This window comes from Durio zibethinus, chromosome 18, assembly GCF_047325235.1.
Source record: "Durio zibethinus cultivar Kanyao isolate XHJ-2024 chromosome 18, ASM4732523v1, whole genome shotgun sequence".
Classification (NCBI taxonomy): Eukaryota; Viridiplantae; Streptophyta; class Magnoliopsida; order Malvales; family Malvaceae; genus Durio; species Durio zibethinus.
In genome coordinates, this window is record NC_143179.1 from 10,091,795 (window position 1) to 10,105,470 (window position 13,676).

Genomic DNA, 13,676 nt, shown 5'->3' on the forward strand with positions numbered 1-13,676 from the left:
ACTGGAATAGGAAAGAAAAAATGAAATTTAATCTACCTCTCTAAAGCAAAGCATGGGGTAGAACAGAGATAAACAAGCAAAAGCAGCAAGCAAAGAGAACCAAAATTTATTATGGTGCAATGAGATATAGAAAGCTCTGAAACAATACGCAAAAATGCTGTTTTATCATCGCCAGAAAACAGTATTTTAACCAATGTTCAATGACCCCGTTGAACGATGTAATCCCAAATAACACCACCACTACTAGCCCTGGCCTAGATACAAGATAACAAAAATGAAGGCTGCCATCCCCCGCATTTTTAAACAGAATATTCAAATTATTATTAAATTTTGCAGTAACAATGCGAGATTGAAGTAGCAACTGAGAAGCCAAAACAAGAATAACCACCAGTATTGTTGAAACAAATGATGTTGAAATACTTGGTCACTCAACTTCCTCCCTTTTGTTTTAAAGTGATCTTATCCCCAAGACTAAGAGCAATCCCCTGAGTCTTGCTCCTTATCCTGATGTACCCACTAAGCTTCCCATCTGCTTGTTTCTCAACACTCACATTTACCAAGGCATCCTCTCCAAACACGCTCTTTGCATACAGATTAGCTGCTACAAATCCACACTCACCATCTAGAGCGCATCTGAAACACAAAACAGCCATAAAAAAAAAAAAAAAAGGAACCAGAAAGCATAGATTTATTACAAAGCATATTATCTACAAGGAGCTCACATATGAGATTTAGTACTGTAAATGCATATTATCTACAAGGAGCTCGCATATGAGATTTACTACTGTATTCAACAGCAACTTCTAAGGAATGGTTATTTTCGGTCACCAAACCATAAACAGATATATTATGAAAACCAACATATCACAAGGTTGTTATTCCAAATATTGAGCTTGATAGTTTCATAAAGTTGTTTCACAACAACAAAGTGACATAAATCGTACAGCATGCAATGCAGAAACCAAAAAACTGATCAGTTTATTTTTAAATAACTTACGGTGCAGTGAGACACTTCATGTTGGTTGATTTGATAACATGGTCAAGGAATTCCTTCTCATCTTGAATTACAGTGTTAATGGCAACCTGAATCACAAAAAAAATAAATAAATTAAAAATAATAATAAAAATAATAATAATGGAAATTAAAATTGAAACATCAATAGAGATAAGAATTGTTAGCTCTGTCCCAGGAGAATGAACTCTATAAGCAGTAAGAAGGGCATAAAATTAAACCGTAATCAAAACTTCTTCAAATGCCTGTGAGCAACATATAAATTTGAGCAAAATACAAAATTGCATTCGAATTGGCATACTAAACACATTATATTTGAAGCATCATCAATGTCTAAAGGAAACAGGTAGGTTGACATACAAGTTGGTAATAATAATAACCAAAATAGTTCAAGACATACCTTGTTTTCCCACTCAAATTCTGCCCACATAGTTCTGAATGCAGCATCGGTACAAACGGCAGGAGATATATAGTCCATGATATCAATATGAATGTCATTAAGAACAACAACAGTTCTTTCAAGCACATTTGAAGTCTCATAAACGATGTTGCCAAATATCACTCCAGTCTCAGTTGAAGACACCTTGATGTTGGCCTTTATTTGCTTGCTAGATTCAGGAGCAAGGGTATAGTTTTGTGGACGCTCAACAAGTTTCAGATCACCCATAGTTGCCAACTCCACGCACAAATTCTGAAGGGTTTCCTTGGTCCGATTGATAACTGTGACATCAAGAACAATATCATAGTGATGGACAGTGACATATGCTTCAGCATATACTGGGTCACTAAAACCAGTCAGTTGAAGAATGCGATTAAGCTTATTTGCATCATCCGCATCCTTGACAAACTCTCCAGTTGCACGTTTTAAATCATCTTGAACCTCATCCTCCAATTCCAGCCGACTCATGCCCTGGAAGTTAGCAAAATAAAATTTCAGATTCAAGTACATAAATTCATGACAAAATCCAAGAAAGAATCAAAATTATGAGTCAATAACCAAAAGATCTGCAAAAGCCAGAAGGTGAGCCATGGAGATAGGGCAGAAAATTCTATCAAAACAAACCTAAATACATATGCTTAAACAGAATACAAAAATGCATAGATGACCAGATATGGGCATGAAAAACTTGGTACAAAACCAAAGATGTTAACTTATGCACATAAAATAATGACCATAAAATTGTTTTCTCACCTTCCAACTCTTTAAATGGTAGAAATCAATAAGGTCATCTGGTTGTGCATGAGAAACCTGAGCCTTTGCCTTTAATTCCTCAGTTTCTAGCAACTGTTTCTCTGATAGCATTTGAACAAAACTTTGACGGCAAGATTGCAACCATATTTTCCTGATCTCATCACCAGTATTGCACAATAATCTCATACACAAAACAATCCTCTCATAAGAATCATTATCAATTGGGTGTGGAAGAACAGAAGACTGTCCTAATTGCAGCATAGAGACCATGATCAGCAATCCTTGCATGGTTGCTTTGTTAACTTCAACTTTGGACGGCTGCACTTCTTCCAATCTCAGAACAAGTTTAGTTAGTGTGCAAGCAACAACTGCCCCAAGGAAAAAGTCGCCGGTGAGTAGAAGAGATCTGAGATTCCCAGAAGCCAATGAGCCCTGAACAACGGTAGGAGGGGAGAAAGCAGTTTCAGAGGCAGCACTCTGGGTTGCATATGTACCATCAGCAAGAATAGCTGGTCTCCTGGAGGAGACAGTAATGAAGTTTGCTAGCAGATTTTTTTTTGAAGAATCAGTAGCTTCCTCTTCCTCAGAAACAGAGTAGAAAGGTAGCTCTCCGAGACACTGCTTGATTGTTGCTATGCCACTCTCAACTTCAGACCGAGATAGGCAATACTCTCCAATGATCCAAAGGGCACAGGAGCAAACCCGTGCAGCTCGGATCTGATAGAATGTGTCCAACAGCCTTGTTATAATGGACACCCTAAGTTTAGGGTTGGTTTCAATTATTTCTCGAACAAAAACCACAACATCAATAGCTGAAGCAACATTACTGTCTCCCAAGAAATCCATCAGCAGATGCACAACTGTGCTTGCAACTTCTGGGAACTTGATTGCACAGGAATGAATAGCTTGAATGAGCATTTGTCTGTATTCTCCGTTCTTCTCAAGCTCTCCACTTTGAGTCTTCACAACTTCCTTCTTCAACATAAGAACAACCTCATTGATATTTCGAGGAGTTATTAACTCAAGAACAATATCAAGCGTCTTCCTCTGGATGTCAAGATTTGGACTTGAAAGTGCCCTAAGCACATCCATGATCAAATCAACCATAATATCTCTATGAGAAGACTTGAGCTCATTCAGACGATCCAGCACAATAAGCTTCACATTGTTGTCACTTTGAGAAAGAAGAAGCTGACAATAAGTGTTGGCAGCAGCCCTAATAGCAGTGGGAGCAGATGACAGAGAAACAAGGGTGCCAGCACACTCATAAATAACTGCAGTTGATGGGGCATTTAATAAAGATATAATAATCTTAATATACTTCCCTTTCTCCCCACGGTTTGTTCTGCAAACCTTACGAATCAGCTCCAACACAACCATCTGAAGCAATTCACCCCATTCAGAAACCCTATCAACATGGGTCAAGAGGTAATTAACTGCTCGATCTTGTGCACAAGTAAATAGCATAAGAAATGCATTTCTCTTGGCAGATGGATCCAGCTCTGTTGAAAGGACCTTCTCAATCATATCAGGTGCATCAACCAAGAGCTGCTCACCTTGTGGAAGCTTATAGATGGACATGACAGCTAATATAGCATTCCTCCGAATGAATGGATGCCGATGTTCCAGATTTTGCAAAATTGAAGGGATTAGTGGCTCAATAATCTCTGTCTCATTCAAACGGCAGAGAAACCTCAAGGTCACACCACGAATATATTCATTTGGATGTTGAAGATTGTTCCTCAAATTTTGGCATATCAAGATCATTTCAGGTAATACCTTACCCTTTGCATCAGTCTTCTCGATTATCTCCAAGTATAGAAGCAAAAGTTTTTGGACAGTGTGATCCTCCGAAGGCAAAACATATCTGACAATGGTGATAAAAAGCTGGGGGAGGGTTTCACCATTCAACAAAAGCATGATTGCTTTCTTCATGGCATCAATCTTTGCAGAAACATCATTGCCTTCGAGTGCTTCCTTAATCTCATTAGCAATTGCAGGTGTTCCTTTGTCAAAGTGAATAAGAAGACTGCAGGACTTCTCCATTTCTTTTTAGTTTTCTGGCAATATAAAGGTACATGAAAAGTTCAAATCATCAACCAGAAATAAAGTGTAATGCTTATGATGATTCTCAAAGCTGGGACTAGAATAAAGGAATAAAGCCATCTCAGCATAAAATATGCATCTATGACATGACAATTTTATCATAGCTTATACAAATCATCCAGAAGTCTTAAAATAGGTACCTTTGAAAGAGAGAAACATTTTGAACAAAGAAGAACAATGAATTTGTCATGAGCTTGGTTGAAAATTGAAATGATAAATCAGCTACATGACCATGTTCCTAAACAATACCCTCTCTCAATTACCTCCCACATGCATATTTTAGGATAATGAAATATCATTACTACAGAATTTTGCAGACAGATCTTACATAGAGCATTGCTCCTCAACTCTTCTAAACTATAACAAAAACTAATTAATGCACAATTTCGAGAAAATTCCGCTTGACTACTCTCACATAAATGCTCTATCACAAATAGATTTTTGGATTGCTTGCTTATACTAAGCGGCAAGAGCTATCATACTAGGCCATCTCTGACTCATAGAAAAGGTCACTATATCTACAACTACAGGCAAATCTGCCTTAATGCCACAAATGAAGCAGATCGAAATAATCAATATTGGTGATTTCAGCTTAGTTATAAATTGGAAATCATTGTCGATCAGCCTATGGGAGTAAGAAACGGGTAAGATATGTTTGCTGTCATCTTTTCAATTCCAACATCAGTGCAGATAAGCCAATTAAAGTCAAAACATAACGAATTAATAAACCAAACACACTATCACTGTGGAAGAGCAACGAAACAAAGAAAGCGGTAAAAGGTAAATCAGATTCATATCCACAGAGCAGAATTCTAAGGATTCAACCAATTCATCAAATCAACAAGGAACACGAAATCCATGACGTAAATCGAACCATTCCAGCTTCAAAAACTAAAATTAAAAAAAATGCCTCCGTTCAGCTACCCAACAAAAGGGCAATAAGAGAAATGAATATGAATATTTATATATATATATATAATTAAAGTAAAACGAAAGCCCCGAAACCAAGTAGAAAGTAAATCTAGATCTGGAAATTTGGAAAGAGAGAGAGAAAGAAACCTCGAACGATCAAATCCTTCGAGAAGAGAGGCCGGTGCGAGCTTCTAGGCGGAAGGGAAAGAAAGCTTATCGTTTTATGGCAGTCTAATTTCAATTCTCACCATTTTATTGATTTAATAATAATTAAAAATAAATACATCATCTATCCAATATTTTTACACGTGTGAAATTGAAAAATAATGCTAGTATGTACTCCAACCTCGTTACATCCAATATTTTCCCCTTATTTCATAGGTCCATTCTCTCATTTAATTTCATTTCCAATCTCTTTTTATATCCATTTTAATATAAATAAATACATTATTTCATTTTCAAATAATTCAAATTATATATTTCTTTTCTAACTAAAATAAAATGAATGGTAAAAATATATAAGGAAATGGAAAATTGAATAATTGAAGCACATCCCATGCATCAATCCTTTACAAAAATGTGTTTACTACTTGCAACCAACTCTACGATTTAAATAAAAACAAGAAATGCCACTTAATATACTAAGAAGTACAATTGAAACTTGTTTCGAATTTATTTTTTTTATTTATAATTTTTCGTACCTTGCAATTGATAACTCATGTTAAGGTTTTTATATATAAAATAAAATAAATATGGCTTTTTTTTATATATATTTAAAAAAGGTTTGGATCAACGATCATGTAGGCAAAACTTGTGGATAAGGAAGAGGCTTATTTACATGGCCCGAAGCAAGGGCCGACAATAAATGTTCAAGCTCCATAAAAATCTTTTGTTTTGGGTCAAATGGGCCCAGGGGAATATGATCCATATAAATAATACATAATGTATAATGTAATTACAACCTTATCCAAGTGTTGTTGATCAACTTTGCAATGGGCAATAATGAATCCCAAACTGCGTCGGTCTATTTTCCGCCCTAAATTTATGTTTCAGGAGCTTTCAAAAATTTCCCCTTATTTACTGCTGTATGGCAAAATCGTCGTAAAAAAAATCCATAAAAAAAGAGCCCGATTTCAGTATTGATCATATTATGTATGCTTTGAAACAAAACTTCTCATGCAATCAAATAGCAAATTGGAAATAAATAAATAAATAAATAAACTCTTTCGCTTATGAAAAGTCAAACTTTATGTATACATAGATGGAATGACAAGGACAAAGAAAGAGGGAAAAGGAAGATTAGGGATGATCCGCACGGCAAAACATGAAAAGGATTAAACAAGCTATCGATCCCAAATCCAAGAAAACTTGAATCATTGGACGACCAAGCGCCTAGTACATAAACTGCAGTAGTACCTCCTCTTGGTCCTGAAATAGAGAGGCAAAAAGCAGAACCTCCACTGGCTCTCTACATCCATGGCCTGCACCATCCCTCCACAGTAGGGACAAGCCCCTGGTGCCGGCTGTCTCGATATCACCCTCTCATCCTCATCACACACAAACACCAGACACATCTTTGTCTTTCTTTTCTTGATTGATTTGATTACCTTGCGATTGGGGTGGGCTCTGATTGCTTTTTGGAATTTCTTGGTTGAAACTTGGAAGGAAATCCAGGCAAATCGATTGTTGCTCAAGAGCGTTTATTATGATTTTTATTTATAGGTATAAAAGAATCGAGAGAAGTATCGGTTAGTCTGGAACGGAAGAAATGTCAGAGGTTTAACTGGTGTTCAAAGCGTGTCAGACTAGAAGGTTCGAATAAGAGTTTTAATTTTAACGCATGAGAAATAAACAGCTTTAGTCCATTACAATGACATCAACTAAACGCGTTGAAAGCAAGCGGCCTTTCTTGGTTATTTTTGAATGAGCTGATGTCATTATGGGCTTAGGGCACTCGGCAAACGTGGAAAACCTGAAGAAAAAAAAAATCACATTAATCTGAGGGCCCAAGATCAATCATCTTCTCGACCTGTGGCCTGTGGGTGTCTTTTTGTGGAGCCTGAGTCAATTCGATGGACCTGCCAACATTTTGAACCCCATAGCCATTCCAGTTTTATTTGATCTGCTGGTGATGTATTTAGGAAGTTTGTGAAACAGTCAGTGGTGGGAGGAATAATAATTGAAAAAGTTATCTTCTAAAATACAAGTGGAAATGTTATGATAAAAGGAAAGATTTTATTGTATGTAAATAGTATTTGGAACAAGAAGTAGGATAACAGTGTCATCATAGCTTTTCAGATTGCTCGGGTAGTTATTAGTTGATTTTGGCTCAATTTGTACTTTCAGTAGAACCGAATACGAAGTGTTTCATACAGTGTTTGGCAATTTAAATGTATCTTAAGGTTTCATACATAACGCCGAAAGGCAAACAGGCGTCTTCCTTTGTCATCTGGATTTCTCTGTTAAGACACCATTTTGTGTTAACTATCCAGACAATTCTGGATGCTGACAATTAGTTAGTTCTTCATTTTTTTGGATGGATCAAAGGTTGATTGGTAGTCTTTCGGATCGTGGAATGTTTTAAACAGTCCAGTTCCACATTTCGGCCTTAACCGACGCATTTGCTGTTTGCACGTTCACAGTTGGTTCACAGTAGGCCTTTGGTTGAAGTATTTCAGCGACCAACTCTCTTCAATTTGCTATGTGCTTTGGTATGTGACATTTACATTAGAACGTTCAACTTGCATGATATTTATTTCCTTTTCACTAGATTCGTCTGATTATTATGTAGAAAGGATGTTTACTGCCAAAGCCACCTTATTAATTATATTCTCAAATCATCAGATTCCTGCAGAATTACATCGTCAAAGTCTGGTTCGCAAAACTTTGTCCAGCATTTGCATGGTGATGAACTCATGAAAATGTTGGTTAATCTTAAGCTTACAAAGATTAGAAGCCATTATGTTAGTTGAAAGTCAAACCGATCCTCTATGCCACTTTCCCAAGCATGTTATACTCCTAAACTCTATCGCAACTTGTCTCCAACCATGTAAAATGATTCTTTCTCAGAATGAAAATAACACATTGTCTTATTATCAAAAATTTCAGCACAAATCTACCATGCAAGCTTATATATATAGCTCAATTAACTTGTGATCTCCAATCAACTTACTCATCAAAAGCTAACTGTGATCTCCAATCAAAAGCCTCAAATCTATGGAGATCAGAACAGAACCAAGTTTTCATGTAGTCTACAAGGAACCTTCCTCCTTTCTTCTCTTGTTTTATTATCTTTATCATACTCAAGCAATGAAGTTTCTTCCCAACTTTTCTCCAGACGTCTACTTAAACAAACTTCTAGTGCAGTAATTCAACAATATCTAATACCTCACAAGATTTTAAGAGCCGAGCGTGGGCTTCCTCCTCTCAAATGGAGCAAAAATCTTCCAAATTTTGCTTCCTGGTGGGCACATAAGATAAGAGGCAACGAGATTGTGCTTTGATTCATTCAAATAGCGATTATGTGGAAAATCTCTTCTGGAGCAGCGGCAAGGATTGGAAACTAGGCGATGCAGTTGCGGCATGGGCAGCAGAGAAAAAGTAACTACAACTGCAATACTAATACTTGCACAAAAAATAAAAGATTGCCCCCGTTATACACAAATAATTTGGAGGAATAGCTTGAAAATTGGGTGCGCGAAATTTGTGCGCTGAAGCGGAGATACATTAATCAACTGTAACTATGATCCCCATGGTAATGTGATAGGTGAGAAGCCTTTGTGAATTGAAATGAATTTGGCTGGAATCAGGAGCCCAGTTGGAAGCAAGCCTGGAATTATAGATGAAACCTGAGGATCAGGACTGCCATTGGGACCACAAACTTATGGAAGTGCGGTAGTGGTACATACTACATATACATATATATTGTGAGAGGATTCTAATTTTCTTTGTTCATTTGTTAAAAATGCAGATGCGGTAACTCCTCCAAGTTGTTCTGTTCATAAAGAAGTACTTGGCTAATATGGTTGGCTTCGATGGCAGCAAATGCTAATGCGCACACATAACTCAAACTGGCTTGTTAACATTATATAACTGCAAGGTTTTTCTGATTTTGTACCAAAATATAAAAAACCCTGTTCTTATGTACTTTTAAAGCCGCATCAGTGATTACGGTAGATATTCACGTAAATGAAGATCATGCTTTTTGCATTTGACAATTTCGAAGGTCAAAGTTTCACTAAATATTTGAACTAATCAATCTGCTACTTTGGCCATAGCGAGTCGGTAGCACTAACTTATGGCACTGATATTCTCAGAACTCAGATGCGCCAGGAGGAGCGATAAATATGTTCGAATTGCAGATAGAACATGCTTGGTGATCCCTAAATAACAGCATATAAATATAGAAGAGTGGAGTTTTACATGTACATAGTAGTTACTATTTCTATAGATCAAGCCAATAACATAATTACTCCAACCTGGGTACAACATGCTCCTATCAAAGACAAAGATTTAGGCGTAAAACACCTGGCAACTACAAGGAAAAAAGTCATACAAGCCTTTCCGGCAGCCACAACTTACCACTCCACAACTAGCAGAACGACTGTCACTACTAACTGGATATCTATATCATCATCTAGCACACAAAATCTAATCACAGTATCATCAACTATTTTCCACATGTGCTGCAATAGTTCTTTCTCTTCTTCCAGAAAAACAGAGGCAAAAAGGAGAACTTCCATAGGGTCTTTATGTTTGTAGCTTGCACCATCCCTCCACAGTAGGGACACGCCTCTGGTTGCGGCGGCCCATATTTCACCCTCTCATCTTTTTCACACACAAACAACCCACACATTTTATGCATTGTCTGCATACGGGAGGAGACCATTTCGGCATTGGTAGACATCATCTTCTGTTCTTGACTGCCCTGTGCGGGCTTTCTTCCTTGCCCTTGAATTGAACTATAGTCTTGTTTCGATCTTCTTGATCTCAGCTGGTTGACTTAAGAATATACTACTAGATATCTTTTCCAGGTTTAGGATCCGGAATAATATACTAATACTAACTTAGTCTGTAAGGAGTGATTTACAAACAACGCAACCTTTTAGTCCAGAAGGAAAAGGAAAAGAGAAGGCATTGGCGCTTCCTACAAAGGGTGTCCCGTGTCCCCAACAGGAAGATTCTGACTGACAAGACCCTGTAAGTGTGCTAGATGCTTTTATCTAGGGAGCTTAGCTTTTAGGTTTCTTTTTTTTTTTTTTTTTAAGGAATAGAAGTAGAACTGTAGATAATAAAATAGTATATAAATTGGTCATGAAATTACAGGAAAATATAAAGTCGGTAGTTGAAGTTTCGGCGATATATACCTGAAGGAGGTTCAAGCTCAACTTCGACATATTGAAATATATCTGATGGTGTTGAACTCCGGCCTAAAAGTATTTTTACAAATGCAGAAAAAAATGATTAGAGGAAAAAACATTCGGTATTTTTTGTATTTATATTTTGATGTACAAGTCAATAAAAATTAGGTTAAAAAAAAATTAGAAAGAAGAGAGAAAAGTAAGTGGGATGAACCTAGTTTTATGATGTTTGAGTTTTTATATTTATAGGTAAATTAATGTGGATCATAAGGAGATAATTAGGATATGATTGAATTAAGGTGGCATTGATTATGTCATGTTAGGTCAGTAGGTTAGTATAAATGACAAAAATATTTTTGATTGTCTGTTAAGGCTTTGAAAGGAGAAAAGACTATTACATCATTTTGATCATCAAATATTCTTTAACATTCTATTCTCCCATCAGGCAATCTGAGTATCAGATCGCCAAATTTATTATCGACGTCTCTAGTATAGGACAGATTAACTACATGGTTCGTCGAAGGCCGATGTTGCAAATAGATGTCGATTTTTGACTATGACTAGCTTTGAGCTATGGTTTGACCTAATGGTTATTCGATCTTATGTGTGTGTTCTGGATTGAATGCATAATTAGTTTATAGGTTGTTGAGATAATAATTATCTGGAATGATTCGATATTAGTGTTGGAGTTTGTTTGGCTGTAGTGAGATTTGTATTTTTTTTCAAAAATTTGAATTTTAGCCTATATTTTAGACTTTAGAGGTGAACTGAGTTCTCAGTTTACCCCTAATGATTGTTCAGTTTGGATGGTCTAACCTGAAGTGCATCCAGTTAGGTTGATCTGACAGTATTAAATGAAGAGAGAAATTGTTTGAGCAGAAAAGTTTAAAGTAAAAAGATGAAAAGAAGTCTACTTACCCATGCTCTGACATGTGGTGTAGAATGTGTCATCCATCTGGTCTACAACGTGTCTATATAAAAGGCTTGTAAGGTTTCAGCTTGATCTGACAGTATTAAATGAAGAGAGAAATTGTTGAGCAGAAAAGTTTAAAGTAAAAAGATGAAAAGAAGTCTACTTACCCATGCTCTGACACGTGGTGCAGAATGTATTGTCCATCTGGTTTACAACGTGTCTATATAAAAGGCTTGTAAGGTTTTAGCTTTTCATCTTTTTGCTTTCTTTAGTCTCAATTCAACCTAAAATTTTTAAACTCAACAGCTTTCTAGCCTTTAAAGTTTTTTCTACATCCACTTCGATACATATTTCTAACAATGTCCTCTAGTATGAGTTTTGGAGAGGCTAAGAGTTATATGGTAAAGCTAAAAAAAGGTCAGTAAACCAGCAAGATGACGACTTAATCTCCCTATTATTGGGGGCCGCAACTATGCCAAGATAATTTATTGGTTCAACCCGATGTCTGAAAAAAGGTAACGACGCAATGAAAATAATGCTTGAACAAAAGGTGAGCAAATTTTGAGCATAAAAGAGCTGTGTGCTCAAATTAATTTTAAGCTTCAAAATCCACTTGCTTTTTTTGTCTCTCATGTTGGTCTATCTTTTATGGCCAACCTTTTTTCCTCTTTAGTCATTCTCCCTTCTAGGGTTTGATCTCTTCCACGTTTTGCCATGTTAACTCTTTTTCTTCAATCAATTTTTTTGGACATCTTGTCCTCTCCTGAAGGGTTTTTACTTCATCTTTTTTTCTTAATGATTAAGTTCTTTCATCCACTCCTCTTTCTTAAGATCTATCTCCCATCTAATAGTCAAATTCTTCTGATGAGAGAGGTTTTGATAAAAAACAAAAAGAAAAGAACACTTCAGCCAGAGAAAGTGACAATAAGGGAAAGGTTTTATAGAGCAGGATGAACTTATCAAGGTCTCTGAATATACTCCATGTGATCTTAACATGATCCTTGAAAACGTAATGAGTGAGTTATCCTAACATGTACTTAGCTCATCACATTCGAGCTTTGGGTACCACTTTTTTTTTCAAAGAGGGGTAGAGTATAATAATATTGAGCTCTTCAAACTAGATCATCGATAGACTAGAGTCACATTGGCTCTACGTATATTGGGATTCATTCATGATCAGTCTGAGATTTTCACTTCATCTTTTATTGATTTTAGTTTTTAATTCTTACAATTTGACCATCATTCAGCTCACTTCAAATTTTATCCAGTACATAATTGTTTTTTTATTCTCTATCAACAACTAAATATTTTTCTTTCTTTCTCTTTTTATTTAGAAAGTTTTTCTCTCTTAAAAAAATCTTAGTGACAACAAATGGTTTTATATCACAGCTCAACCAAATAAAAACCTTTACATTGATTGTCTAAACTCAATAAAAAATTGAAAGTTCTCTTTCTATGCCTTAAGAAGCAAAAAGTAAATAAAGATGGTAAGTTCGAGGTTGAGGCCTGGGAAATAAAGAGTACACTTGGCTCTTTTGTGGACGTACGTATGGCCTTTTATATCTTTAATCTATCAGATTGGGATAAACTTTTAGATTCTACATGTAAGGGAGAGCTCGTTATTGATGTTCATAAGTTGACTTCTCAGGATGTGATAAACATAATAAAATATTGGGATAGGTTTAAGGTAACCTCATAGGATTTTGTTTTAAGTTAATTTTTTATCTAATTGATAACTCGAGTTTACAGAGATGATCGATAGCAATGATTTCAACATCTCATTATACTAACATGCCCCAAGGCTTAAAAAGAAAAAAAAAGATCTAACTTGGGGCCCCATTTCATAAGATAGATAAAGTGGTTAGCATCTTTATACCCCATACCTCCCAGGTCAAAAGTTGAAAGCTAAGGCAAATTGGGTCCTGTCTTTCATATTGACGTCAACACCACATTCTCTAGCCAAAAGACTATAAGTGGAGATCTTGTTCTCTGTTCTTGAGAACCTCAAAGTAAGGGTACTAAGACCTAGCTCGAAAATAATATCTGTAAAGTTAGAGTATGCTCTAATAGATGACCCTATCCCTAACCTCGAAGTAGTTAAAAAATTTTACAAAGTCATAATTTCTTCTCTTAGTGAGTATCTTTTGACCTTAGCTCAATTTTTTATTATTGTTATTATTT

The 13,676-nt window shown here is 36.1% G+C and overlaps 2 protein-coding genes and 1 pseudogene across 3 annotated transcripts; 1 reads left to right on the plus strand and 2 right to left on the minus strand.

The window, feature by feature from the left end:
* Positions 1-84: 84 nt before the first annotated feature.
* On the minus strand, positions 85-5,471 carry LOC111299447 (coatomer subunit beta-1-like). Its single transcript, XM_022894635.2, has 5 exons — positions 5,370-5,471; positions 2,205-4,264; positions 1,413-1,922; positions 998-1,083; positions 85-633 (listed from the first exon to the last, which is right to left on the minus strand). The coding sequence occupies exons 2-5, from the start codon at positions 4,248-4,250 to the stop codon at positions 429-431; spliced, it is 2,847 nt and encodes a 948-aa protein (XP_022750370.2). The 5' UTR covers positions 4,251-4,264; positions 5,370-5,471; the 3' UTR covers positions 85-428.
* Positions 5,472-6,427: 956 nt separating this feature from the next.
* On the minus strand, positions 6,428-7,002 carry LOC111299450 (uncharacterized). Its single transcript, XM_022894640.2, has one exon. It carries the CDS (start codon positions 6,794-6,796, stop codon positions 6,596-6,598), a length of 201 nt encoding a protein of 66 aa, XP_022750375.1. The 5' UTR covers positions 6,797-7,002; the 3' UTR covers positions 6,428-6,595.
* Positions 7,003-7,612: 610 nt separating this feature from the next.
* Positions 7,613-10,469, plus strand: LOC111300916 (uncharacterized; annotated as a pseudogene). Its single transcript, XR_016330135.1, has 3 exons — positions 7,613-7,737; positions 7,811-8,096; positions 8,372-10,469. The product of XR_016330135.1 is annotated as an uncharacterized LOC111300916 (transcript).
* Positions 10,470-13,676: the final 3,207 nt, after the last annotated feature.

What these genes read in the sequence shown, in the direction of transcription:
- LOC111299450 (XM_022894640.2), bottom strand. Translation starts at nt 6,796, where the DNA reads ATGTGTCTGGTGTTTGTGTGTGATGAGGATGAGAGGGTGATATCGAGA.
- LOC111299447 (XM_022894635.2), bottom strand. Translation starts at nt 4,250, where the DNA reads ATGGAGAAGTCCTGCAGTCTTCTTATTCACTTTGACAAAGGAACACCT. An exon ending in AATTTGAGTGGGAAAACAAG is followed by an intron (nt 1,084 to 1,412) that starts GTATGTCTTGAA and finishes TTTGTGATTCAG; the next exon opens with GTTGCCATTAACACTGTAAT. An exon ending in ATGAAGTGTCTCACTGCACC is followed by an intron (nt 634 to 997) that starts GTAAGTTATTTA and finishes TTTGTGTTTCAG; the next exon opens with ATGCGCTCTAGATGGTGAGT.